The sequence below is a fragment of the Ambystoma mexicanum genome, chromosome 4q, assembly GCF_040938575.1.
Source record: "Ambystoma mexicanum isolate Mex_15411 chromosome 4q, UKY_AmexF1_1, whole genome shotgun sequence".
NCBI lineage: Eukaryota > Metazoa > Chordata > Amphibia > Caudata > Ambystomatidae > Ambystoma > Ambystoma mexicanum.
The window spans coordinates 85,998,146-86,025,030 of record NC_090928.1 but is presented as its reverse complement, the minus strand read 5'-3'; the positions used below and the strand labels follow the sequence as shown (position 1 = coordinate 86,025,030).

Here is a 26,885-nt window from a genome sequence, read left to right as displayed (position 1 = left end):
TAGAGGGAAGATAGCCAGCTGTACCCATTGTCCTGGCAAAAAGTAAAATGTTGAAACATTAACCAATTCAAAGGGTACTGTTTACCAGGACAAAGGGTAAATTGTGATTATAATCTATTATTTACAAGGTCTACATAGAAGCAACTCTGACATAGCTTTAGAGTGTGGTGAAATTGGCATGTTGTAGCTTAGGAGTCTGACTTCCTGCTGCCTGAAAGTTTTGTTGGCCCAAAGCCGAACACTTGGATGTACCAAGCGATGCAAGCCCTTAGTCTGCATTTTGGCACTAGGAAGCCGGACCACACCACATAAATGACTCTACTGCTTCAACAGCACCTACACCCTCCCAACACATGAAGGAGATGAACACCATGGACTACAGACACAGCTCTTGGCAACTGTTAGCTCTACACCCATTGGCGGCCCCGATTCAATTCTGCACTCAGCATGCGTTGCAGAGTGCTCCATAGTTGGTGAAGGGAATGGAGAGGTCTGGGGCCCTGTTCCCACAGCTTGCAAACATTATCAACCCGATGTAGACCACTAGTGTAGGTCTCATGCCCCCATTATATTACCCAGGCCAGAGGGGGCTCAGTAAAGGGAGGCTGACAATGGATAATGCCTCTTAGCCTATTCGCCAAGCTCGCTCTATACTCCACATGACCACCCTTCATGATGTCAAGATGGAAGCTTGTGTACACCTTGACTGTTCCTGTACATCAGTAAGCTGCATTCTCATTTAGGGGTGTCCTTCCCTCGCTCCCCTCTTCTCTACAGTACTTACGTGCCAACCAGCCTCCACCCATCCACACGTTCCCCTTTGTCACTTGCTACCAGCATCAGCCTATTAAATCTGTTTTTGGTCACTCATTTTCTGGCCACTAATGGCCTATTTAAACTGTTGTTTTTTTCATTACCAGCCTACATTATTGGAATACAAGGTAAGCACTGCCTCCCTATGATTCATCTGTACCCTGCAATCCTGCAACACTACCTATGCTCCTGCCTATCGTACGTCTCCTCATCACTTTCATTTCTCCCCCTCTCGCCTTGGGGGACTCTGCCACCCAACTTGTTAAGTCCCACCACTTCCTCAGTCCTACTACTTCCTTTGTCCCATCCTTATCCTCCACTCACCCTCTAAACAGCGCACTAGCTGCTCCTCTCGGTCACATCCTACATCTCCAACTTCATCTGCCCACTGTCTCCCACCAGTTACTCCCCTCCTGCTTTTTCAACCTCTGTTCACTTAGTGACCTCACTTTTGGTCTCTGGAATGTCCAGTGAATCTTCAAAAAAATATCTGTCCTCACTGACCACTTCAACTCGCATCATCACACTTTGCCTGAAGGCAGTCACCAAAACCTGCATATACCCTCATTACACCCGCTGTCCATACTGATTTTTACTCCTTCTTTCACTCTCCTCGATTTGACAGATAAGGCAATGGTGTTGGCCTAACATTCAGCAGGGCACACCATCAGCCCTTCTTCTCTTCTCTGACTGTACTCTCTCTGCCTTTCAATTCATCTCTGTCCAACGTCTTGCTCCCACCCCTATTACTATATCCTTCTCTAATGCCTTACTGGTACCCTAAATCTCTTCTTCCTTGAAATGGTCCTGTTACTTAAAACGCTCCTGGATGAAATCTCAACTGCCATTGTGGGCAACCACAACCTCTCCAATGTGACAAAGGCCCATCAAATACAGGCAGACTCCACGCTCTCTCTCTCTGACCATCCCCTGGTCAACTGCATTAACCTTCCTGCTCAAATCTATGGAACTCATGTTCTCATCGTCCTATCCTCCAGTGTAAACTCTGCTTTATTGACCCCTCACTCTCTGACCTCCCACTCATCTACTTCACCATCTCCATTCACCAATTATTTTCTCCCCCTTCATTTTATTAATCCAAAACACTTTATTAAGGGTTTCCTTTCACACAAACTGTGTCATGTAAAACATTTGATTCATAGCATATTCTCTTAATCAGTTTGGAATGTTCCCAGGCCCACCCTCAATCACCCCACTCTTAATCTGCATAAACTAATCGACAAGATCTTTTTACCATGCAACTCATATAAACGGAGGTGACATACAGCAAATGCATGTCTAGGCCTGTTATACCTAATGGGTTACATTCAGGTCTCATTTCCCCCTTCTCCTGTCCATTCTTCAAATTTTTAACTTAATGCCAATCAAAGCCCAACGGCATACAGGGCAGAATATATCCCTATTCTCTTTTTCCCAAATAATCTAAAAGCCTCCCCCATTTTTTAATTTTTTTATTTCAAAATGATATAGTTTAAAGATAAACCTTTCATTTAAACCTTTGTAGGCTTCATCACATAGATATCTTAAAATGTGCGCATCTTAACTCACATACAACGACAGATTTGGCAGACATTTCTAATGGGTCTGTCTCAAACTACAGCACGTTAGTTTGTTGGTTTGTCGGAGGCCAAGATGTGACAAAGACAACAGTGTACATCAACTTCCTGTCCTGACCCTTCAGGATCTTGGTCCATCTGGAGTCACCTTCTTCGTGCTGAATAGATATCTTTAAAAAGTCTCCAAACAGTTCTCTCTTCTCAGAGAGGGCAGGGCATGCCATGATGAGATGGTGCAGCGTTTCGGGGATTTTCTGGTTTAAGCAGAATAGACAGAATTTCTCAGACTTAGAAATTTGTCTAATAGTTGCTAGTCTTTGCCGAGTTGGCATAATGTTTAGGCGGATTTTCATGAACATATTATGAATAGTCGGGTCCGGAAAGAGTGACAAGTACCGAGGAAGTTTGTTCATCGCTCGAATGTCGGTTGCACATTGAAGGTTCATAGTGTACGTTGTTTTCGCATATATTGGTTTTGTCCAGTCGTTTTGTTGGATCTTCACCTTGGCACATTGAAGACGATTTATGAGCATTTCTATGGTGATGTTTTCATTTCACATTCAACGTTCAAATGCAAGTTTCCATGGCATGTGGGGTCTCCCGCAAAATTTGAATGGCCGGTAATTTATCATCGTTTTTCAATTTGTGTAGAAAATCCAGCTGTTTCCACAAAACGATAGAGGGAAGAGATTGCAGTGCCACTTCAAATCGTATTCTAGCCATGGGATAACTGTTTAGGAGTTTCAGGATCTTGCGCCAAAAAGAAGCTTCTAGTCTATGCCAGTTTATCTGAGTTGTGTTGATTATTGCATCGCTCCTGTAGGTTATAATAGGGATAACCTTTTGATGGTAGAACGCGATGTTCTTAGCTGGAGGTGAATCCTCCTCCTCTCCATCAAGCTCTCAGTTGGGCGGTGTGGTAATGCGGCAGTAACAAAATTACTGCTGCATTTCTGCCAATGTTGACACACCGCCCAACGTGAAATGAGGCTGTGTTCATCTGCCCTCTGACAAAAGAAAGCTTTTTCCCTCCCTTCATAGAACAGGTTTTCGTACACTCAGCCTCCAATTTGCTTAATTTGTTCGACAGTTCTTCATATTTTATGGAGCGTATTCTTGTAAATTCCTTCATTTATCCCAACAGATTTATCATGACTGTTTAAAATGTGTCCCAATTATTGTAAAAAAACATGTTAGTTCAGGAAGCAGCATCAAAATAGTCTCCCCAGGTTCTCTCCACACAGCAGCCAAACTCAGCATTATAGAGCAGTGGTCGGATAGGGTTAAATTCTCAACAGTAAAACTATAAATGTATTCATGCATGAGAGGTCAGGAAATAATATTTTCTGGGATAAACAAGGTGGACATATAAAAAGAATGAGAAGTTCCTTTCCACGCTGTATAAGGAACACCAAATATGTTCAACTCCTGACTCAGGACAGATGGGGACTAGGTGCAAGTGGATCTAGGTCACCTGGCCTAAGCCCCGCCCATCTGGTGCCTTCCTGCCTGCCGCTCTTTTTCACCACTTAGCCAGCCCCGCCCACCTGTTGCTTTCCTGTTTGCCGCTCTTTTTCCCTACTTAAGGAGCCCCCCAGCCTCTTTTCCTTTGCAGATGGGGAGCAGGTGCAAGTGGATCTAGGTCACCTGGCCTAAGCCCCGCCCGCCTGGTGCCTTCCTGCCTGCCGCTCTTTTTCACCACTTAGCAAGCCCGGCCCATCTGGTGCCTTCCTGTTTGCCGCTCTTTTTCACCTACTTAAGGAGCCCTCCAGCCTCTTTTCCTTTGCAGATAGGGAGCAGGTGCAAGTGGATCTAGGTCACCTGGCTTAAGCCCCGCCCACCTGGTGCCTTCCTGCCTGACACTCTTTTTCACCACTTAGAAAGCCCCACCCACCTGTGCCTTCCTGTTTGCTGCTCTTTTTCCCTACTTAAGGAGCCCTCTAGCCTCTTTTCCTTTACAGATGGGGAGCAGGTTCAAGTGGATCTAGGTCACCTGGCCTAAGCCCCGCCCACATGGTGCCTTCCTGCCTGCCGCTCTTTTTCACCACTTAGCAAGCCCCGCCCACCTGGTGCCTTCCTGCCTGACACTCTTTTTCACCACTTAGAAAGCCCCACCCACCTGTGCCTTCCTGTTTGCTGCTCTTTTTTCCTACTTAAGGAGCCCTCTAGCCTCTTTTCCTTTACAGATGGGGAGCAGGTGCAAGTGGACCTAGGTCACCTGGCCTAAGCCCCGCCCACATGGTGCCTTCCTGCCTGCCGCTCTTTTTCACCACTTAGCAAGCCCCGCCTACCTGGTGCCTTCCTGTTTGCCACTCTTTTTCCCTACTTAAGGAGACCTCCAGCCTCTTTTCCTTTGCAGATGGGGTGCTGGTGCAAGTGGATGTAGGTCACCTGGCCTAAGCCCCGCCCACATGATGCCCTCCTGCCTGCCGCTCTTTCACCACTTAGCAAGCACCACCCACCTTCTTAGCCCTGCCTCTTCCTTCTTGCTGTTAACTATTAGATCAAGGGTGTCTCTCGCCCGGGCATCCTAAGCGAATGGCAGACGAAGAAAAGGGCAATTCCTGTTTGGACTTCAGAAAGCAGGTAAGCATGCACCAACATGTGTTACTCCCTCTGGTCCGCCCGCGATGTTCCCTTGTGCCCCCCCATTGTCGCTCACAGGTGTTGCCTGTTTTGCTTGATTCTTCTACCCTGCTCCCTCCTCACCCCACTCAAGCCTACTTCCGCAGGAGTCTGTCCTGATACATTCTAGTTTCACCATCACTGTCTTGTGGTCAATGCTGGATTTGACTTTTATGGACTTCATTCATTCATGGTGCATCACCCTTTCTCAACTCTCATGCTGAAATTCCTTTGCATCTTGTACTCATGGTGGCCCTGAATCATGCATTTCCCATCTTCATCTTGTATCCTGGCTTGCAACATTATGTGTTACTACTGACTTCTGCAATTGTATTCACTCTCCCCTCTTGCTTCTCCACTCTTTTTTACTGCTAACTCTCTATTCTTCCCTCCTTTCCCTTCTCCCTTTTCCTCTCTCCTCCCCTTATTTTCTTCTATGCACTTAATCTATCAGGATTGTCCATGGACCTAGTATGATATCAACCTCGTCTTTCTCCTCCTCTCTCCCCTTACTTGTTTTTTCTTTCCCACCCCACCTCCAGCACTATCTGAAATGTAGTCAGGCCTAAAATGATAGTCGCTTGTTTTGTTTCTCCCCTACCTTTCTGCACCCCTCTCTCTCACCTCTTGTTTTTTTCCGGCTCTACCAGAAATGTCATCAGGACTAGTATGGTAGTCGCCTGTCTGTTTCCATTTCCTTCCCACTCTCCCCCTCCATTCCTTATCTATGTCTTAGCTCTTGCAGTATCTGAAATGTCGTCAGGCCGACTACGATAGTTAGTTTCACATCCTTACTGTTCTTGGCATGTAAGAATGTCATTGTATTTTCCTTGTTCCCTCCCTTGCCTTGAAGTGCTTTGAAACACATTTTGTGTAGGTGCTATATAAATAAAGTATCATATCATATCAGAGTACTCCTTTTTATATTTGGCCAATGCGGACTAAATACTTGAAGTAGTCCAGGGCTTTCTCTATAATAATGGTTAGATCACCCTCCAAAATTAAGTTTCCTTCTGCAAATTGCAAGATCTCTGGTACAAGGGCTGACAACAAAAACACCCCTTGGTTCTCATTAGGGGCATATATAGAAGATAGTGTGACTTTATGGTTGCTAATATTCCCCTCACCAGAACCTGTATCCCCAATCTCTTTAAATATGCAGGATTCAGAGCTGGGAAGCCCTTCTAAAGAGAATTGCCACACGGCTCACTTGGTCAAGGCTAATGCAAACACCTCTGTTTGGTAGGCCATGCATTTTAGTGTATATTCATCCCTGAGCAACAGGTTTGTTTCCTGTATAAGTTCCATATCTTTCTCTGACTGTTTCAGGAAGTTCCAGAGACATCTCCGAAATCCATTCTGGGCCAAAATATTCTGCAAAAGAAGCATTCCTTCTGCCCAGCACATAACAGATCCCCAGCAGTCAAAAAAAGAAGGAAAAAAGTTGGGGCTTTACAGTTTGTGCATAAATCAAGTGAGAGGAAAACACAACAAATGTCAACATCTAACATTAACCGTCACTGAGCCTGATCCCCCACCTAAGCATTTAAGGCATTTGTAGGCAGTATTATAAACATCATATCCAGCCTAGTATTTACCCTCAGATATTTGATTGTTTTCCTTGATGGGGTTATCTGTATGAGTTGTTCCTCGTGGCTCTCTCCTCTAAAATAGAATCTTATACTGATTGTCAATACTTCTGCCTACCCTAATGTCAAGGTCATTGATACAATTGGTGCTATGAGTATCAATATTACAATGTGTAATCATATTCACGCGTGCACCCAAAATGTTTCTGTGAAGCATGCAAAATCCTCGACATTTTACAGGGGTGATGAAACCATATTGTATCTCCTCATATTGTCGCCCCTACTTATGGGTTATCATTTGTGGACCAACAGCTCTTCCACAGGGTTCCAGACACTTGTTCCAAGCTACTAATCACGTGACCCAATCGCAGCTACATTAATAAATAGTAAACCAACTACAATAGACAAAATAAAATAAACACAAAATTGCACAAAGGCACTACTGTGAATCACTAGGTTCAATGTTTTAACAATGACAGTAAATGTGTAAATTCTAACCACATCTTCTAACTATGCCATACCTGTGCAATCACATCAATCAGGATGGTCAATACGTCATAAATGCTCAGACAGAGGCGACAATTTTATGAGGAGATATAATATGGTTTCATCGCCCCTGAATAATGTCGAGCATTATGCATGTATGACAGAAACATGTTAGGTGTACGCATTAATATGATTACGCATTGCAATATTGATACTCATAGCACAAGTTATATATTTGACCTTAACATTAAGGTAGGCAGAGGTATTGACCATCAGTATAAGGTTCTATTTTACAGTGTAGGGTCTTTTAGAGAAAAGTTTAGGAGTTTGGACACTTCTAGATTCCATATTTATTGTATTGGTTTTTATAAAATTATGGATATTTACATGTGATGCCTATTGTTAGATATATCTTCTGGAAGAGTTGCAACTAACTCTGTGGTATTTTATTATGGTGATAAATACTGGTATTTTATTGTGGTATAATATCCCTTGGAATAATTTGTCGGTAGATCCCCGTGTACAGGGGTAAGACTCTCCTCAGAATATAGTCTAAGAAATGTTCTTTTTCTATCATGGTTACTCACTGGACCAGACACTGGACTTGGTACACTTTGTATGTAATGCAATTTCCACCCCTCAGCACCTTATGTACAATGCCGATTTATGCTCTAACAGCCAAAGTGCAAAATATATTTCTCATTATGAACAGATAATTGTACACACATGTCAGGCACTCCTAAGACTCACTTATTAGGGAAAAAAACCTACTTCATATTTTACCACATGTGTTTAAATGAATAACCACCTATGGTAAAATAAGCCTATCCCCTGTTGAACCTCAGTCTATGCGCTAATGAAATGCAGTCATGTAATAAAAACACAAATTCCTTGTTTTTATGTGATATTAAAATTCAAAACTATTCAGGCAATTACATTATGTGATACAAACTATGTGTACATAAGAATGCAAAATGCTTTTTATTAGAGTATTTGCACACATCAACTTCTTCGATTCTCGTCCGGGATTCCAGCCGCCTTGTCCTCGGCGGGGGCGTGGCAGCCCCTCAGCCAATGAGGAGGCTTGAAGCGGGGCCATCCCCGCTCTGAGCCTCCCCACAACTGAGAGGCTGCCTTCGCCCCCCGCCGGGATTCGGGTAAGCTTTTTCTTTTTACTTCCCTCCCTCCCTCCTCCCTACCCCACTTACCTTTTTGCTCCTGCGTCCCTGCTGGGCAACGATATCAGGCTCCAGCAGTGTGGAGACACGGAGTGGGCAATCCCCATTCCGCGCCTCCCCACGGCTGGAGGCTTCCATCGTCCCCCAGCGGGGACGCAGGTACGTTTTTGTTTTTCTTCCCCTCCCTCCCTTCCACCCTCTCACCATCCCAACCCCCCTTTCCCTCTGCTTCTTTTTTTTCTTTTTTTTTTCGGGAGCGGACGCGCTGGGAACACTTGTGTTCCCAGCGTGTCCGTTCCCGATGGCCGACATGGAAAGGGAAAACGAACTCATTTACTTTCCCGGCGGCCATTTACTTTCTTTTTTTTTTTTCTGTTTCGAAATGCGGCGAAACAGAAAAAAAAATGCCATTAACACCCCGGTCTAACAGGCTGGGGTGCTAATGGCAATAAGACCCTCGGCGGCAGGCCAATACTGCCTATGGTAATGCCCCCGGGGCTTCGTTAAGGCCCTCGCTACACTCGGGCCTATAACTACGGCGATATTGGCCCGCCGCCTCGGGTCTTATTGCCACAACATTGCACATGAAACAATTTGCTTCCCTATCTGACTGCTTGCCAGGCACACTGTAATTTCCTCACTTTTGACCTATATTACCTAGAGCTGATGGTGATACTTCTGTCACAGTTTGCCAGGGAACCCGGGGTCATGCAGATAAGCCCAGTGAACAGCCCTCAGCTTGGGAGTCTGTCAGCCTGCCATCTTGCTGCAAATCACCATCCCTCCGGATTGTGGGAGCCCAGGAGACTCAAAGCGAAAGCCTCCGCAAGCATTAATACATTTCCCGGGCTCCCCCAAGCTGGAGGAGCCCAGGAGACTCAAAGTAAAAATAATGAAATTAAAAGCACTTACCAGCAGCAGCTTGTGTTAATCTCTGCTCTCCGGCAGTAATGAAGCAAAAACCACGTGCTGGTAGCTTTTGTTTATTACAGCTGGCTGGCTTTTGCTTCATTAGTGCCACAAGGGCAGAGATTAACACAAGCACAGGAGACTCATCCATTTCACAAAATGGATACCTCCTAGTGCTTGAAATGTGTGACTTTGAGCCTCATTTGCTCAAAAGTTTACATGGGAACTTTCTTAAAAAATATTTTTTATATATATTTTTGATCATGGCTTGGATCTTTTTAGCCAATACAATTTTAGAGTGAACTATTCCTTTAAGGGGACTGACAAAGTGAAATGGAATTGGAATTGTGTTCCCAAAATTGAAAGCACAGATTCCCTAAACCCAAGCCTATACATTCTTGATGCAACTGGCCATGGCTTGTATGTTATATGCATGCATACACTAGAAGCCAACAGTATTCTATAGACATATTCGAATAAGATATAAATATGGAAATGTATTTTGAATATTATAAATATACATGTTTGATGTTGATTTTCTCTGGTGCCAATAGAATGGCATAAGAGAAACTGCAATTGAATGTTTTATGTGAAAACCGTCTTGGATATCAACACTTGTCGTTGATGTTGGAGAAAATAGTAGTAGTAGTTGCCAAAAGTCTTTCATAAACAAACTTGTTTTGAAGGTTCTAGCAGGGGGGCGCAGCTACTCATATACACAGAAGACACCAGAGACCGGTACTTCTTCTAACGGGGAACAGCCGTTCTCTGCGACCGAGCGCACAGCTTTGGGAAGGACGCATATGTAGCGGTGAGGGAAGAAGGAGACACCCTCCTAGCCAGCCAGATCAGCCGAATCAACCCTAGCGATCAATGGGGTGACAGATGTCGCAGCCGGATCGCCCTCACATCCCCAAAAACCTTTCAAACGTACACTGGCCAACAAGCAGCAAGACTGACATTCTATTGTTTATTGTTATCTAGAAATTTCATTTAACTATATTTTATTTATTTGACTCGATGTTTCAGTACTTGTAAATCAGACCTTCCAGGATTTTGCGGCATGAAATGGCAAATTTTGCAGCATGAAATGGCAAATTTTGCAGCACAAACCTTTATTTATTGCGGCATTTTTGCGGGACATTTTGTATTAACTCGAGGGTGTAAGATTGCCACATTGCAGGAAATAGGCAGCGTGCAAGGCTACAAGAGAGCCAGGGTATCATTATTATGTATCTTTTGTATTCATTTAATAGCAAGAGTCCCAAATGTCTCTGGCTTGGCAGAACAGTGTTTGATTTGGCTACATTTCTGGTTTAATGTCCATGCCTATTTTATAGTATTAACTAAATTGATCATTATCAATTGTAATGCTGAAAATATTCCCCTTCTATGTTCTCCAATCCCCCAAACACCCACACACCTCTCTCACCAACACACATCTCACCAACTCTCCATCACAATTTGCATTCCTTAACCTCTCACTCTGTCATACAAATACTCACATGCTATGTCACACTGTCAAGTCACAATTTGCACTGCCCAGCCCCTGCCACACTCCAAATCATACTCCCAACTCACACCTTACACTCTACAATTCCTCCCGCAATATACAGTCCTTCATTCTTTTGTGCTGCTTCTGCATCTTGCATCCTTTCTCCCATTCGATCGCACTCTTCCCTCATCCTTTTTCCCAATCTGCAGCTCACTGCCTCTTTCTGGCCAACCGCTTCCTCTCTGCTTTGTGGCTCACTGACCACACGCTCCCTCTACTTTCTGTACATCTGCTCGCTCTCAGATTTCTGGCCCACCGCATCACTGCTTCCTCTGCTCTCTTGGGCAGCGCTTCGTCCTCTGACCCACTGCTCTCCCTCTGCTTTCTTGCCTATCACTTCACATCTCACCCATCACTCTCCCTCTCTCTCATAGTGTAACCATTTTTTTAAATGTACATTTTGACCCAGTTCCTCAAATAATGGGGCATTTAAAAAAAGAACGGAGGATATGCTATTTTTAGACAACCCATTTTTGGAAATGAGAAGGTCATCTTATTCTCAAAGGTGACCGGCGCATTTCCACAGGCTTGAGCTGTAGCGCAAATTGTGCGCTAGCTGCCTTGAATGGTGTTCTGGGTTGTTTGACCGAAGTGTAATTATTTGCGGCGGAATTGACCGTAGTCAATTTTGCTGCGAATTGATTTATACTTCAGCCAAACAAGGCAAAATGTACCTTTCACCACCACCCCACCCTCTCCCCTACTTAACTGCTTGGTCGCTGCCGCTTCCCCTGCAACCCTGCGGTGCCAGATCCATCCCTCTAACGTGGGTCGGATCCGACTCCGCAGGGTCCCTTTTTCGTTATTTTCTTTTTTTCTGTCCCCGCCTCCAATTTTGAGGAAAAAGGGGAAAACACTTCTGCAACCACTCTAGACCAAAAATACTGAACATGGGGAGCGGGTGACACCCCCGCAACACATGTTCAGTATTTATAAAAATCGATCGAATAGTACTGGACGAAATAGCTCAAATTGGAACATTCGATAGATTTTCGTCATCAAAATGGGCAGTACCTTGAATAGAATCGCTCTCCCGACAGTGTTCTGCAAGCTCCCAGCGCCTTTCACAGGGACAGGCCCTCCAGGTGCCTTCCGCTGTAAAATGCGACCCAAAAAAATGCATTTTTATCCTGTTTGAGGAACAGAAATGCAAGCGACACAGCAGCGGTTCATACCTTAAAAGAAATGCATGACAGGGTCAGGAAAGACCCTGTCATGCAGTGGCAGCCCCACATCCCGTGCGCGTAGGGTTGCCTACAATTTCTACACATTTAAAAGTGCATCTTGCTTGGAAAGAGGGATGCGCTTTTAAATTGACAGAAACGCCACTTTATTTGATCAAGGAGGTGAAAAAGGCGATCTAAATGGGCGCGCATATAAAATGTGCCCATTCATGTGTCCCTTGTGGATTGGGCTGCACTTTTTTGGGGCGCAAGTGATGAGATGTGTTAGCGCATTTCATTTCTTGAGTAAAAAAAAAAAAAGTTGAGAACCTGGCACCCTGAGTATAATTTTTCTTAAAACAGTAATTTTTGCAGATAACTTTTTTAAAAATCGTTTTTTAAAAAAAAAAATTTTTTTTAAAAGATGCTGTTTTTGCACAAAACGGCTGTTTTTGCGGCATTTTGCGCAAAACGGCTGTTTTTGCGGCATTTTGCGGGATCGCAAAATCGCTATAAGCTGGAGGGTCTGGTAAATACAGAGCAAAAGCAGGCAGCTTAAATTCCTTTCGTAGACACGCTGCCTGTAAATTGTATAATATTGTTGTTGACTTCCCCAGAATAAAATTAGGCGACTGCCTTTGGTTTTGATTTACAGTTTTAATCAAACAGAATATAAAGCCCAAATACAGCCTGTTTCTTGTACCAGAATTTGGGGATGGAGCAGTGCAATAAGGGGTGTTAGATTAGGGGATAAAGCATTTGAAATTAATGCCCTGTGCCACACAACAGTCTCTGCCATCGCCCACCTCCTAAGGTTCTTCACCAAGCATCCACATTGCGCGTCACCAACCGACCTCCAAGCCTTTGCGATTCTCTGCTTAGCTAGTATACAAATTAAATCCATAATTTTAGCCAGGTGTAAGATGCCTCACCTGTGTGCAAATAACCCCTGCAGGCAGGTCTCAGAGGGCCATGAACGTTTATTTAGACCACCCTTGAACACCCTTTCCGCAGCCTCCTACCAGAAACCCTGTATCACTGGACAGGAAAAGAACATATGGATGAAATCGGCCTCCTGATGTGCAGAGCTGGGGCAGCACCACACTTCCACACCCTGAAAGTGGGAGAACCTGTAAGGAATCATAAGGCCCTATGCATGACATACAACTGTATTTGTTTGAACTGGGCATTCCCGGAGACCTTTTTTGCATATATATATATATATATATATATAGAGGGGTATATGTGCTCACTCAGCGTCCGTAAATTCCCTGCCTAGGTCTGCTTCCAACTTCACTCTCACCCCCAGGCGTGGCATAAAATGGGCACTCAGGAATGACTCAGAGTCTGTATATCACATGCCCCCCCCCCTCCGACACATCATACATAACAGCCATGACTGGGTTGCCCCTGCACTGTGCTGAGGCTCGGGCCATCACTTCTCAATGACCTGCAGAAGCCATATGTACATAAGAAACGGACCCGTGGCCATGACGGACTGTTACACCAGCGTGTCATACTCAGCCAGTAACACTTCCAAAAACAAATCCCCCACAGTGGCCACACTGTTGGCCTCCCAGTGTCTCAGAATGACTGCAGCCCTCCACCGGGGTCCGCAAGCACCGCAGCCAGGGGTATGTCTGGGTAGAATAGGTCCGTAACACCCTACAGCCTCCAGACCCTGCACCACATCATTTTACCCTGTGACAGAAAATGCAGCATCAAGGCGAACTGGATCCTCAGTGCCCAAAGCACCTTCTTCAGGAAAAATGGTAAGACCGAAGGCTGCTATAACATCCTATCAAGCAACGTTTCATCAGCAAGCCACCCCATCACGAATTGCAGTTGCCCTGCAAGGTAATGCAGTGCAAAGTGGAGTATCCTGATTCCACCCCTTCCTTATAAGATGTCTGGAGTGTGCTTAGGGCTATCCTGTTCCTGCTGCCACCCCACAAAAATCCCAAAACAATAGAATTCAAACCGTTAAAGAACTGCTCAGGTACTGCAAAGGGAACATGCAAAAAGTGATAGAGAAGGCAACGTAGAACCACCATCTTCAGGAATGCTGCCCTGCCATTCATAGACAGGGGGAGCTGTACCCAGAAGGCAATAGACGCCACTATCCGATCAAGAGCCTCCTGCATGTTATGTACTTGAGAGGACTGAGGATCACGCTGAATGTGAACCTCCAGGTATCTGAAAGTGTCAACCCACCACGGCAACACCAGAGAGAGGAGCTGATCGCGGCACCACCCCCTCAGGCCAGCGAGAGGGAACTAGCTAGATGTGCCACGAATAACCGTAATGCCTGAGAGCATTGCAAAGTGGGCCAGGACATCCAACAAATATTGTAAATTGACCTGCGAGTGCTGTGCATAAAGCAGCATGCCATCAGTATACAACAATACCACATGCGCCACACCATACACCCGGATGCCTTCTTCCACATATTTGTCTCTCAGAAATGCTGCAAGGATGAATAACAAGGGGGGCAGTGGGCATCCCTGCTTGGGGCCTTGTTGTAACTGCCAGGTCTTAGAGATGTGTCTGCCTGTCTTAACTTTTGCAGATGGATTGGCATACAACAGTTTCAGCCACTTCCGGAGGCCCGCCCCAATCCCGAATCACTGCAGTGTTGTATGCAGCCAGTCCCACCGGACCGAATCTAAGGCCTTAATTGCATGCAGCGAGGCCACCGCCAATGATGCATCAGAGGGGACAGTTCTATCAATGATGTGATGCAACCTCCGAAGGTTACTGGCTGTGATTCTCCCTGGGACATAACCTTTCTGGTCTGGATGTATCAAAGTGCTGTTCAGTCTTCAGCCGGTTCCACCATATGGTGGACTATACCTCCTCCACCGTCAAATCGGCATCCAGGTAAGCAGCTGTCTCTCTGTCCAATTGGCGCAACTCTATCTGGGATAATGCATCAGCAAGATCTCTGTTGCAGCCCCTGGCCTCCGCCAAGTACAAGGCAGGGAGACATAATATCTGCAGAAGGTATTTATCTCGCTTTGGGCGTACCAGGTGATACCACATTAATCATTTATAGCATGTATAATTTCCATCTTGTCCTCCTGTCAGCACAACCAAGCCAGCAACCTCCCCAAGTTGTCCCCTCCCTCATGCACCTTCTCTGTGTATTTTGCATTACCTAACCTATCCCAGTCAGCCATGCACTTCAGTTTCAGCTCTGTGAGATCCTTGGCAACCCCCCCAGCCTGGGCATTTTTGCACTCTACAGCCCCGATTTCTTGTTCGGACTCAGATATGGCGTGCATTCTTTCTTTTCAGAGACCCACCAGTCTCCCTATGGCCACACCCTGATGACAGACTTAAAGGCGTCCCACAGGATGCTGACTCTGTCCACACTACAAACATTGGCTTCAAAATAACCCACAATTGTGTCCCGCATGTAATCCCAAAAAGTCTTGGCATGTAGTGATTCAGCTCTCAGTCTTCATGTGTGGATCTGTGGGCTATTAGATGTACTTTACCACGTGACAAGAACCAGTGCATGGTCCAAAAGGACCCTGACCTTATACTCAACCTCAATAAACTCACCCAGGTGCTCACTGCCCATGAACACATAATCAATGCGAGTGTGTATGGACTGAGGTGCGGGATAGAGTGAATAATCCAGAGTGTCTTCCTGCAATGACCGTCAAACATCCGCCAACCGAAGGTCTCTTAACAAAACATTCATGGTCCTGGCAGGCGGGCCGGTCTTCTATACTTGCCATTGGACCATTCTATAGAAGGGCTGAGCATGCAGTTGAAGTCTCTGCCCCATATCGACAAACATTCACGTTAGGGAAATACCCTTGGATACAACTAATGGAAAAAGACAGAAGCATCATGATTGGGCGCATAGGTGCAAATAAGGCATATTTCCCTGTTTCCTAAGTATACGTGAACCAGCACCATTCTACCCTTATCCCTTTCCGTGTGTAGAACCATAAAAGGCACCAACAGCACTATCCAGATAACCACTCTTCGGAAATATGCAGAGTAGTGTGAGAAACCTGAAGGTGTCTCAACCGCTAGTCCCAGAGGACCTGTCATCCAGGTAGCCAGAACATGGCCACCGCTTTTAGATCCAGTTCCTGGGGGTGGACCAGTGCCGGAAAATCACCTGGGTTAGGGGTCTTCGGGGGGGTGGGAGTGTGACACCGGATGGCACTGGATTCTCTAGGGACTGGTGCACAGTATTATATAATGAAATGGCAGATGCTATGGTAAGCATTGAGATACTGGTGATGAATCCAAATTTAGCACAAAAGAAAATTTACGAATGTGATTGGATTAAGAATTTAGCGGCTTGTCAGATGTACAGAGATTTTGACATCTCAGTGGTTGGATGGAAAAGACAGGGTGTGATGGCTGAATATCTAATTAAATGTCCATCTCCCCATATACGATGGCAATTCATGAGATTTCGCTTGAATTTATGGCACACCCGAGAAATATTGGCGAGAAGAAAACAAATCAAGCCAACTCAAAATGATTGCCGTTACTGTGTGGATAAACAGCAAATAGAAACTTTGCAGCACTTGATTGTGGTATGTCCTTGTCTAAATGTACTTAGAGCTAAACTATTTCAAAATGTGATCATGATATTCTCTAACTTGGATGTGAGTATAATCTGGAAACTATTGTTCACAAGTCCCAGATTAGCCGTGAAGGTTGCAATTGTGCACTTCCTTGAAGCTACAGTCCCTGATTTTGAGTTAATTTAACAACAGGCAGGGGCAAGTAGAAATAGGCAATCCGAGATTTGTGTTCAGGTGCTTTTTCTTTTATGCATCTTTTTATAGATGGTATCTAATTAATTAATTGGTTTTAATTGCAGCAGTGGCTCATCATTTATTTTTATTTTTCTCTATTTTGCTTAATTGTCTTTGGTCTATCTGATGTTTTTAGGTCTGAGTGAAATGGTGGGGTTATGTAAGCACATGTAACCGTTGTGGCTGCTGTGAATTTGTTAGGAAAAATATGATTTGCAATTATATAACGTGTATAATGTTATATAGATAGATTTTTGATTGTCTATATAGATAGACGGTTTTCTGTTTTTGCTTAAAAAAATAAGGTATCCACGGTATCCCCATCCCTGTAACGCCTTTACCACATCCTACCAAGTAGGATACTTAGGAATTCCACCCCTAACACCTTTCCAAACACGAACACTTTCTCATGGACAGCTCACTATGAGAGGTAACTAACACCCGATCCGCATACCTGACATGCCCCAATACAATGGTCAGGCAATTACTGGCCATTACACAGACCTGACGTCCATCACACTTCCCTACTCGGACAAAATGCGGAGCAGGAAAGCACACTCTGAGAAAGGCAAAGTATACAATGAAGCAGCAGTTTAATACATGGAGAAAGATTGCAAAACCGAAGAGGATTGGAAGGAGGGAAGTGCCCTTGACCTTTTCAACTAAAGACCTTTACTTTCAAGAACCTTTGAGAATAGGAAACGTAAGACCAGGAATCAAGGCTGAAGAATCCTGCATTGTGTGTCAGAGGTACCCAGGGCTCTCCCGCGTAGATAGTCAAGGTGGGGAGTATCATTTGCCGCTGTAGTACTGTCCTTGGCTCCTACAACAAAGCAGCACCAGTGAAGTCAGCTCAGTCAGTGAGTATATACCAAACTGGTCTGTGCTGAAGCCAAGGGTTCAAGCGTTAACATTATATAGTGAAAACTGAAGGGAACAGTGTTTGAAGCGTACATGGGAAGTGATGCAATGATTTGATATGATATGATATGGCATTTGTAACACGCCTATACACAAGTGTTTCAAGGCGCGACGAGGCAGGGAGGGGGGAACAAGGGGAAGACAGACAACGATCCTACTAGGCCAGGTGTCATTCAGATCGTGCAAGTGCAGGGGTAGGAGGAAGGGAGAAAGTGCAAGGGGAGGGGGAGGGGGGGAAGTGCAGTACAAAGTAAGTAGAATAAAAAGAAATAAATAAATAAATAGGGCCAGCTGGTGGCAAGTGCAAGGTAAGTGCAAACAAGTGCTGGGAAGGGGGGGCTGTAGGGATGCAGAGACAGTCCCGCAGTGCAGGTGTTGCCAGGGAGGCAGTGCAAGTGGAGAGTGGCTGGGCCCAGGACCGAGGTCGGTGAGAGTGGCCCAGTTGCAGATTGAGAGCAGTTTCAGTGAAGAATTTAGCAGGGGAGAGGGAGCGAGAAAGCAGAAGCCAAAGAGGAAGGTTTTGAGGAGCTTCCGGAACCGGAGATGGTTCTCCTCAAGTTTCAGGGAGGCAGAAAGGCTATTCCAGAGGGAGGCCCCTGCCGCGGAGAGAGATCTACCCCCAGCTCGTTGCTTCGAGAAGCGGCTGACCCTGAGGGAGTTGGAGACGGATGAGCGAAGGGCTCGGGAAGGAAGATATTTAGGAAGAGAGAGTTGAAGGTATTTAGGCCCCAGAAGGCCTTGTGGACAATGCAGAGGGTTTTGAACTTAATCCTCCCAGCCACTGGGAGCCAGTGTAGAGATTTCAGTCCTGGAGAGATACGGTCCCTGGGCTTGAGGCCAAGGACAAGTCTCGCAGTTCTGTTCTGGATGAGTTGCAGAGGGCGGAGAGTGGAGGCAGGCAGATTAAGATAGAGGCTGTTACAGTAGTCCAGCTTCGAGAGAACCAGGGATCGGGAGACAGAGAGATTCTGGGGGAAGGAGAGGAAGGGAAGAATACCTCTGAGGAGGTGCAGCTGGTAGTGTGACTTCTTAGAGACGTCAGATATATGAGGACAGAAGGAGAGTGTGGAGTCGAAGATGGCCCAGAGGTTTTTTGCCTTGCAGGTAGGAGCAGGAAGAGGGCCAAGAGAGGCCGGCCAGAGGGCTGCAGGGAAGGAGGGAGTGGGTGTGCCGATGAGTAGAATCTCAGTCTTACTGGCATTAAGGCAGAGGTCATTGGCGGCACACCATTCCTGGATAGCGGACAGACAGAGATGAGGGAAGGAGAGGAGGCGGCCGAGGGTAGCCTGAAAATGAGCTGGGTATCGTCCGCATAGCACTGAAAGTTGGGGCAGAGAGCGGCGATGCGGTGGGCAAGGAGTGCCAGATACTGGTTGAACAGCCAGGGAGAGAGATTAGATCCCTGGGGGACACCACAGGTGGAGAAAAAGATGTCAGAGAGGAAGGACCCCAGTTGGACCTTGGAGGGTCGATTGGAAAGGAAAGAGGTCAGCCACGCCAGAGCCTGACCAGTGATACCCAGGTTATCACGGAGACGGTTGAGCAGGATGGCATGGTTGACAGTGTCAAAGGCAGAAGAGAGATCGAGCAGAATGAGAACACACGGAGTGTTGGAGTCGAGGTTCAAGAGCAGGTCCTCACGGATGTTCAGGAGAGCAGTTTCCGTGATTCTGGCAGCTCTGAAGCCAGATTGATGGTCATGAAGACTACCAACAGATTCAGCATGGAGGTTAAGCTGGGAGATGGCCAATTTCTCCAGGAGCTTGCCCAGGAAGGGAGTGATGGAGATTGGGCGATAGTTAGCTGGGCAGGAGGGGTCGGAGGATGGTTTCTTAAGAAGAGGGTGCACAAGGGAGTGCTTGAGGGGGGAAGGGAAGACTCCAGAGGCGAAGGAGTGGTTGCAAAAGTCATCCAGGGCAGGAGCCAGGGAGTCGATGTGGTCCTTGATAGTTTTGGAGGAACAGGGGTGAACCTGTTTAGACGAGACTTTCATAGATCTGACTTGTCTGGAAACATCGTCAGCAGAAAAAAGGGGAAAGGCAGAGAAGGAGGGAAGATGGGTGGCTGCAGCAGGGCCAGGGGAAGAGAGGGAGGGAGGTGATAGGAGGAGAGTGAGGACAGGATGTCCTGAGTTTTAGAGATGAAGTGAGAGGCCAGCGCAGTGCAGAGGGCCTGGGAGGGGACAGGAGAGGTAGAGACTGCAGCAGGGTTGGCAAGCTCCTTGAAGATTTTAAAGAGTTCGGCCGAGTTGTTAGATGCCGCAGAGATGCGGGCTTGGATATGGGCTCTCTTCTTGGTGAGAACGGAGAGACGGTATTGCCTTTGGAGCAACACAATTAAACACAGCGAGTGATTGAACTTTAAAGCCAAGAAACGATACCACAGACAGAGTGGTCCAGCACTATGTGGGTGCCCCTTCAAAAGTCTCTGTTAGGTATCCAGCTTAAAGGTAGCAAATCTGAAGAGTGATAAAGAATTGTGAAATCGAAAGTGGTCCTGCAACGGGTAAAGCAAAGCCCTGGGAACATTCAAAGGTCTTGGATAGTTGAAATTGGTCCGAGCCCGGCAGAGGGAGATCAGCTAAAATGTTGTTGGTTAAAGCAAGTTTGTGTAAAGTTTGGAATAGTCTGAGCCTCTCAGAGGGAGACTTATTCAACAATGTGTTAAAAGGGATCTGAGCCCGACTGAGGGAGATCCAAGATCTGAGCCGGGCTGAGGGGTATCCAAGATGTGAGCCCGACTGAGGAGGAACCGGGGTGAACCGTGAGTCACCCAAAAAAGAATATCCTACGAGGAATTGGGTGCATAAATAATTTACAAACATTGTGTTGAGAGGATCTGAGCCCGGCTGAGGGGGATCCGAGGTGAATAGTGAATCGCCTAAGAAATTGAGTGCTTGTGAAAATCTGAAAGCGGAAAGGAACTTATCGTTTGTTTGTCACATCAGGCCCTCTGAATAAAGAGACTGTGGAATGCAAAGAGACTTGGGCACGGAAGACCCTGATGCTAATGATTGAACGGTATCTTCGTGCTAAAAAAGCCAGAGACTGTGCTAAGCTTGAGTATACCGCCTTGTACAGTGTTGAAAACATGGGGAAGGGAGGCCAACGGCCTGAACATCCCAAAATATCAATTTGTGAGCACTTCTTTCTTTTTTGTAACATTGTGTCCCACACTATTTTTATTTAGAGGTAAGGATTGGCAATATGTTTATTAGTATAGGCCCTTTCATTTTGACAAGACACCACTAGGACTGCAACATGAGAAAACCCTTACCAGTTTTTTGGATCAGGTGGCACCACTGAAGTCTAAAACACTCGTAAAGAAGACAAACAGTCAGAACAGGTGCACCCCCACTCCGATTAACCGGAAACAAGAGCTGGCAGAAAGATCAGGAACACATAGAAGGCCATTGAAAAATTGTATTGCAAAGAGATTTTGTTTGCAAAAAAGAGCTACTTTGATAACCAAATCGCTAACTCAAAGAATGATTTAAAAAGGCTATTTGAAATTCTTAGAGGCCTAGAGAAGCCTAAAGTACAATTACACCAATTCACCCTGCTAACGGAGTATTGTGAAGCCATCCAGAAGGATTATGTGGCTTCTTCATTGAGCATTGAGGAAACCGCCCAGCAGGGCAAGCCATTTTTTTTCATTTAAATTTATCTCTAAAAAAAACAATGGCTAAAGCTATTAAAAACATGAGACCCACTACATGTTTTGGTGGGATTCTCCTATCCAAAATCATTTTGGAAAACAGTGAACTATTTATACCTTTTCTTGTTCGCTTTGCTAATGCAACTTTCGAGAAGAACCTGACCTGCTAAAAAAACAAAACATGTCAGTTACTCCCTTGATCAAGAAGTTTGGGCTGGATCACAGAGTTTACACCAACTATAGGCCCATAACAAACGTCCCTTTTCTGTTGAAGTTAGTGGATACACCGGCTACTGGAACAATTGGAAAACATTTGGAAAACACTGAAGTATTACATCCCAGGCAATTTGGTTTCAGATCCTTCACGGCTCTTGTGGACCATGAGAAGCTCCTTAAGAAACTTATAAGCTTAGGAACCTGCTCCCTAGAGGCACTGATTGGATTAAATCGTTCCTCCGCAACAGGAGGTCCAGAATTGTTTAGGGTGAATCCTTTTTCTCGGTCGGAACTTATGGAATGAAGGGTGCCCCAGGGTGCCTCTCGTTCTCTGTCTCTGTTTAATGTATACTGCTGCCCGTTGTGGGACCTTCTAGACAAATTAGGAGTACGGTTTAGCAACTACACCAATGACACTCAGCTCATCATGGAGCTGAGCGGAGACTATGAAAAAGATGTGGCGAGCATCTCCTTAATCTATGGATCAATCTAAAATTGGATGGTGACCAATAGGAGGTGTCTCAATGGAGACAAAAAAGAGCTTTTAGTTTTTGGCTCATCCCAAGCACGCTCTAAGCTTGACGCCCAAAATGCTGGCTTTGTTATAGATAATCATTATATTAAATCAGCTTCCAAGGTTAAGACATTGGGAGTGATTTTGAACCCTCTTTGAGGTGTAATGTAATAAGTAAAACCCAATACCATCTCAGATTGTTAAGACTAGTCAAACCAAATGTTTACGAAGTGAATTGCTTGGGAAAACAGCTGTTCCTACAGCATGATGCAGTGCAGATTGTAAAAAGTATTCCGAGACATGAGCCCATCTCTGCTAACAGGAGGCACTTACATTGGCTCCCTGTGAAATCTAGAATCTGTTTTAAAACACTCACCATCGTTCACAAAAAACTATATGGCCAGACAAACGCCTCTATACATTCAGGAATGTAAAACTGTGCAAAATCATGCCAGAACCACCCAGTCTACAAGCGGGTTAGAGGAAATGGCATATTGTTCCTGGTACAAGCCGCTCTGGCGTGGAATAAGCTCTTGAAGAATGTGCATGCTGACAGTAACTTATTGACTCTTAGAAAGCGATTGAAAACTGTTTTATTCTAAAAGGCTCTGTTACTCCTCAAATCTCAGTTCTTTAGTTGGCTTCTATAGCCGCTTTCTTGACTGCACCCTGATGCCTGTGGGATCCGGCGCAATATAAATATATAAATAAATTTAATAGGAGGGAAACCCAGGAAGAGTCCCTTAAGGAATTGCTTGACAAGTCTGTGGGACCATAGAGAAGGCTGGCCAGTAGTGAGAGTGTAGCGAGAATTGTCTGCCAAATGCACCTTAATGGATGCATATTCCAGTTACGCTTTGATAGAGACAGGCGATATGGCAAGACTTGCGCAGCTTTAATCCGAAAAGGGTTGAGCTTTTGACATTTACAGCATATGGTAAAACGTTTTCATTTGTGGTTGTAGAACAACAATGTAGACAGTGCCCTAGCTTTTGCAAGAATTAGTCTGCATTCTAGATGCAAAGCGAAGTGTCCAGATTGTCGGGCTGCAGGAACCAAGCCCTCAACGCTTGGGATGCTGGATACTGATGCAGTATTGATCCTCCACCATGCCGGAGTGATTTAGATCCTCTTGCAGCTGCTCTGTTCAAATGTGTCAGCACTCGAAGTAGAAGTGGAAATGAAGGGAACGCATAGACTATCTGACCTTCCCATGGAATGGAGAAGGCGTCGCACAGACTCCCTTCTTGTGGATAACACCTGGAAAACTGTTGGCACTTGGAGTTCTGTGCCATGGCAAACAAGTTCATTTCAGCGCAACCCCAACCGGAGAAGATGCGAAGAACTTGGCTCTGGTGGAGCGCCCATTCATGGCATGATCATAGCTCGTTTCTGAGGGAATCCGCAATGATGTTGTGGATTCCAGGTAGATGAAAGGGAAGGAGATACATGTTCTGGTTAACGCCCAGTACCAGATCGCCTGAGCTTCCTTGGACAGTATCAGTGAGCGGTTTCTGCCTTGTTTCCAGATATAAAACATGGTGGTTGTGTTGTCAGTGAAGATGCAAACCACCTTGTTTTGGAGTTGCGGCTGGAATGACTTTAAGGCCCAAAACACTGCTATTAGCTGCAAGACATGTATGTGTAGGGCTTTGTCTTTGGGAAGCCATAGGCCTCTGGTGTGGTGTTTGCCCATTTGGGCCCCAATCCCTCCAGGGAAGCATTGGTGGTGACTTTGGCTTGATGAACTAAGAGGTTAAAGGGAGCACCTTGCATGAGGTGCTCGTGATGATTCCACCGGTGGTCGGTCAAAAAACCGAAAACAAAATATCGAATCACAAAAATATCGAAACCAAAATCTCGAAAAAAAAAAATCTCGAATTATTTATTTATTTATTTATATGTATTTGTGGGTTCAGGTAAGTATAAAAAAAGGGTAAAATAAAAAATAAATAAAAAAGGGGGGTTGGGGGGGAACCCCCCCATTTCGAAATAAAAACGTATTAAAAAAAAAATTCGAGATTTTTTTTTTCGAGATTTTGGACTCGAGATTTTTTTTTTCGAGATTTTGTAATTCGGTTTTTTCACTATAAACCGATTCCACCACTCAAGAGTTTGGCGGAAGTATGGCGTGAGGGCAATTTTGTCATTCCAAGAACCTGATACTTACTGCCATCGAGCAGCCAGGACCTCTTGGAGAGGCGTCATATGAAGCCTACAATGTGGAACCAAGGGATGCAAGAGGACATAATGCCCAACAAAGACTTGATGGAAGGGACTGTTGTCACCCGCAATATAGAGAATTGTCAAATCTTGTGGAGTATGGCTTTGACTCTCTCCTTGGAGGGAGTAGCAAGACATTCTAGGGTGTTGAGACATTAACCCAGGAACAGAGATGTTAATATACATGTTAATATACATTACTTTGTAAAGTTGGGGAGAACCCTACAGAAGTTAAGCACTGGATGGTCTCCTCAGTGTGCTGCAAGGCTAGCAGCTGTAAAGGAGGGCCCAGATTGGCAATAGCATAAAAAACAATACTCAATAATGGAATACTAAAAGGGCATGGGAAAACACATCTTTATTCAAAACACATTATATTGTCTGTGGTTGTTGTGAAGGCATCATGAAGCAACACACAGAGGAAAGTATGAGTCAAAGAGTTCAACTTAAAAGTCTTTCTGTGTCCAAAACCTATCCTTGCCCTCACAACTAAAGCTGAACAACATGTAGGGATATCCATAATCAAAGAAATTGTGCTCAACACAAAGTCTGAGATTCTTCCAGCTCTAAGCTTTGCATCTTCAGATCATCTTCCACAAATTCAAGAAAGTTCCAGAAAAATATCAAGATTACCTTTCACAGGTTCAAGGAAATACAGTTCTGCACAATCCTTGGAGTTCCCTTCCCCAAGTTCCAAGCAATAAGGTTCAAAGAAAAAAGGCTCTTGAGGCTCCATCCTCAAGACAGCATTTGTAGTTCCTCAAGTCTCAGGGTTCCCTTCCCCAAGACTTCAATGCAGCAACTGATTTTTGTTTCAGTCTTTCAAAGTTCCACACAACTTCAGCCTAACTGGACCCTCTTCTGGTTTGCATCCCCAACTTACTTATAGTGCTCCTTCTTGGTATATTTCACAATGCCTTTGGGTTTCACAATTCAGGGCTCTCTGGTCTAGGCGTAGTTGTCAGACCACACGGTCCACCCATCAGAGGTCATACAACCAGAAACCCTAGGCTCTTCAGCCCACAAAGGTTCTTCTGCATTTGCCCCTGTATCCATATTCACCTTCACTTTGCTGATCTTTGTCGGTCTCTTGGCTTTATATACAGATGCACTCTGCTGGCTTGTCCTGGTTAGCCTATTGGCTTTGCCATTATGTGTCACACACCTCTTGCCAGTCTTTGGACTTCCAGCACTGTATCCATTCATAAGAGCTCCCTTTGAAGAGGTCTTATGTAAACCCCACCTTTCTGTCACTCACTCTCTCAAACTTACGCTATTTTCTATATTTTGCTGTAAACAGGGCACTTTCCCTTTTAGCTTTCATCAAGTATTAGCTTTGTTGCATAAAGTTTCATTCAGTTCAATATTCAACATGTGTAGTTTTCTTTGTTTCAAGGTCGTATTCAGTTCAATGTTCAATGTGCATGATTTAACTGTTCTTTGAGTTTTCATTCAGTTTGTGATTCAATATTCATACTTTAACTTCACTTCAGGTTTTCATTCAATGCGGAAGTTAATATATGTCAAACAGCACTTTGGTATTCATGCGTAGCCCCTAGAAGTGCCCCCATGTTTGAGTGACATCTCTTTCCAGTCACCGGTCCTCGGCACTCCCCCTACGGCAGCTACGTGGCCTCTGTACTGCTTTCCAGGTGAGCGGGCTGGTCTAGCCTTGGGCTCCACATGTTGTCTGGAACATCGGCCGGCATCCTGGTTTCCTCTCAGATACCACCATGGCTGCCTCCTCACTATATGGGTCCCCTGCTGGTCTCTCCCACACAAGCCTCCCATTTGCCCACTCTGCTGTTCCACTGGTCTCCGTTTATACACCTGCAACCACTTAACAGGTTGCAGTTGTGGATTCACAATTGGGCTTGCCTGACCACAGTTAAAGGCACATGCCTGACTTTCAAGGCACTCTGCAGGCATCTTCTTAGTCCGAGTACCAGAGTGGTGAAATGAAGTTCTAGTGTTCATTACTCTTAGTCGCCTCTTCCTCATCCCAGTACTGAAAGAGGTCAAATGTGGGAAAATGAGGGGAGGGGTGTTACAGTAGCCTATAAAAGCCAGGGAAGGGTTAGGTTGTGTTGTGTGGTATCCTTGTGGGTGTGTGGAGCTTGTATAAAGGAGAGAGATGTGTTGTGATGTGCTTGCCTTAGTTTGATGGAGTATCAGTGATATCATGTGGAATGTTGTCTTGTGATACATGGAATGCTTGAGTGAAAATGCTTGAGTGAAAGTTCCTAGCCCAGCCAGTTGGAAGGTCCCCTGCCTGGGTGGTGGGTGCCGGTGTTTGTCCTCATCTATGTGTCTTGCTTTGTCCTATGTAACTTGCTTGAAAGATAACTTAAGCACCAGTAATAAATACTCAAGTAAACCTAAGAAGGCTGCAAGCTACTTAATTTCAGGTTGTTCATCAATGGGGAAAAGGGGATACCATGTCTCGCCTGTGGGCTCCCCATTCCCAATCCTCAGGGGCCCTCCACCCAAGTGATCCTCCCTTGCTTTCTCCACCCCAAGTTCAGAATCCAAAAGCGATGGCCTTTCCCTAGCCACCTGAGAAGAGGATCCAGGGTGAGTAAGAGTGAGAATACCCTCAGGTTTCTCACATAGCTTACAGATAACTCTGTTATTACAATGAGTGTGTGTTTTTTAAATAAAAAACATGT

At 45.3% G+C, this 26,885-nt stretch overlaps 1 protein-coding gene across 5 annotated transcripts in view; it reads left to right on the top strand.

Annotated features, from left to right (window-relative positions):
* The window catches only part of TPD52L1 (TPD52 like 1), a 1,079,922-nt gene that overhangs the window by 1,041,849 nt on the left and 11,188 nt on the right, over nucleotides 1-26,885 (top strand). For 3 of the 5 annotated variants that reach the window (XM_069607517.1, XM_069607515.1, XM_069607518.1), the window contains one exon: nucleotides 921-941. The exons of the other annotated variants lie outside the window; for them this stretch is intronic. In XM_069607517.1, coding sequence (XP_069463618.1) covers nucleotides 921-941 — 21 coding nt within the window. The remainder of the gene's footprint in view (nucleotides 1-920; nucleotides 942-26,885) is intronic. 5 annotated transcript variants of the gene reach the window in all.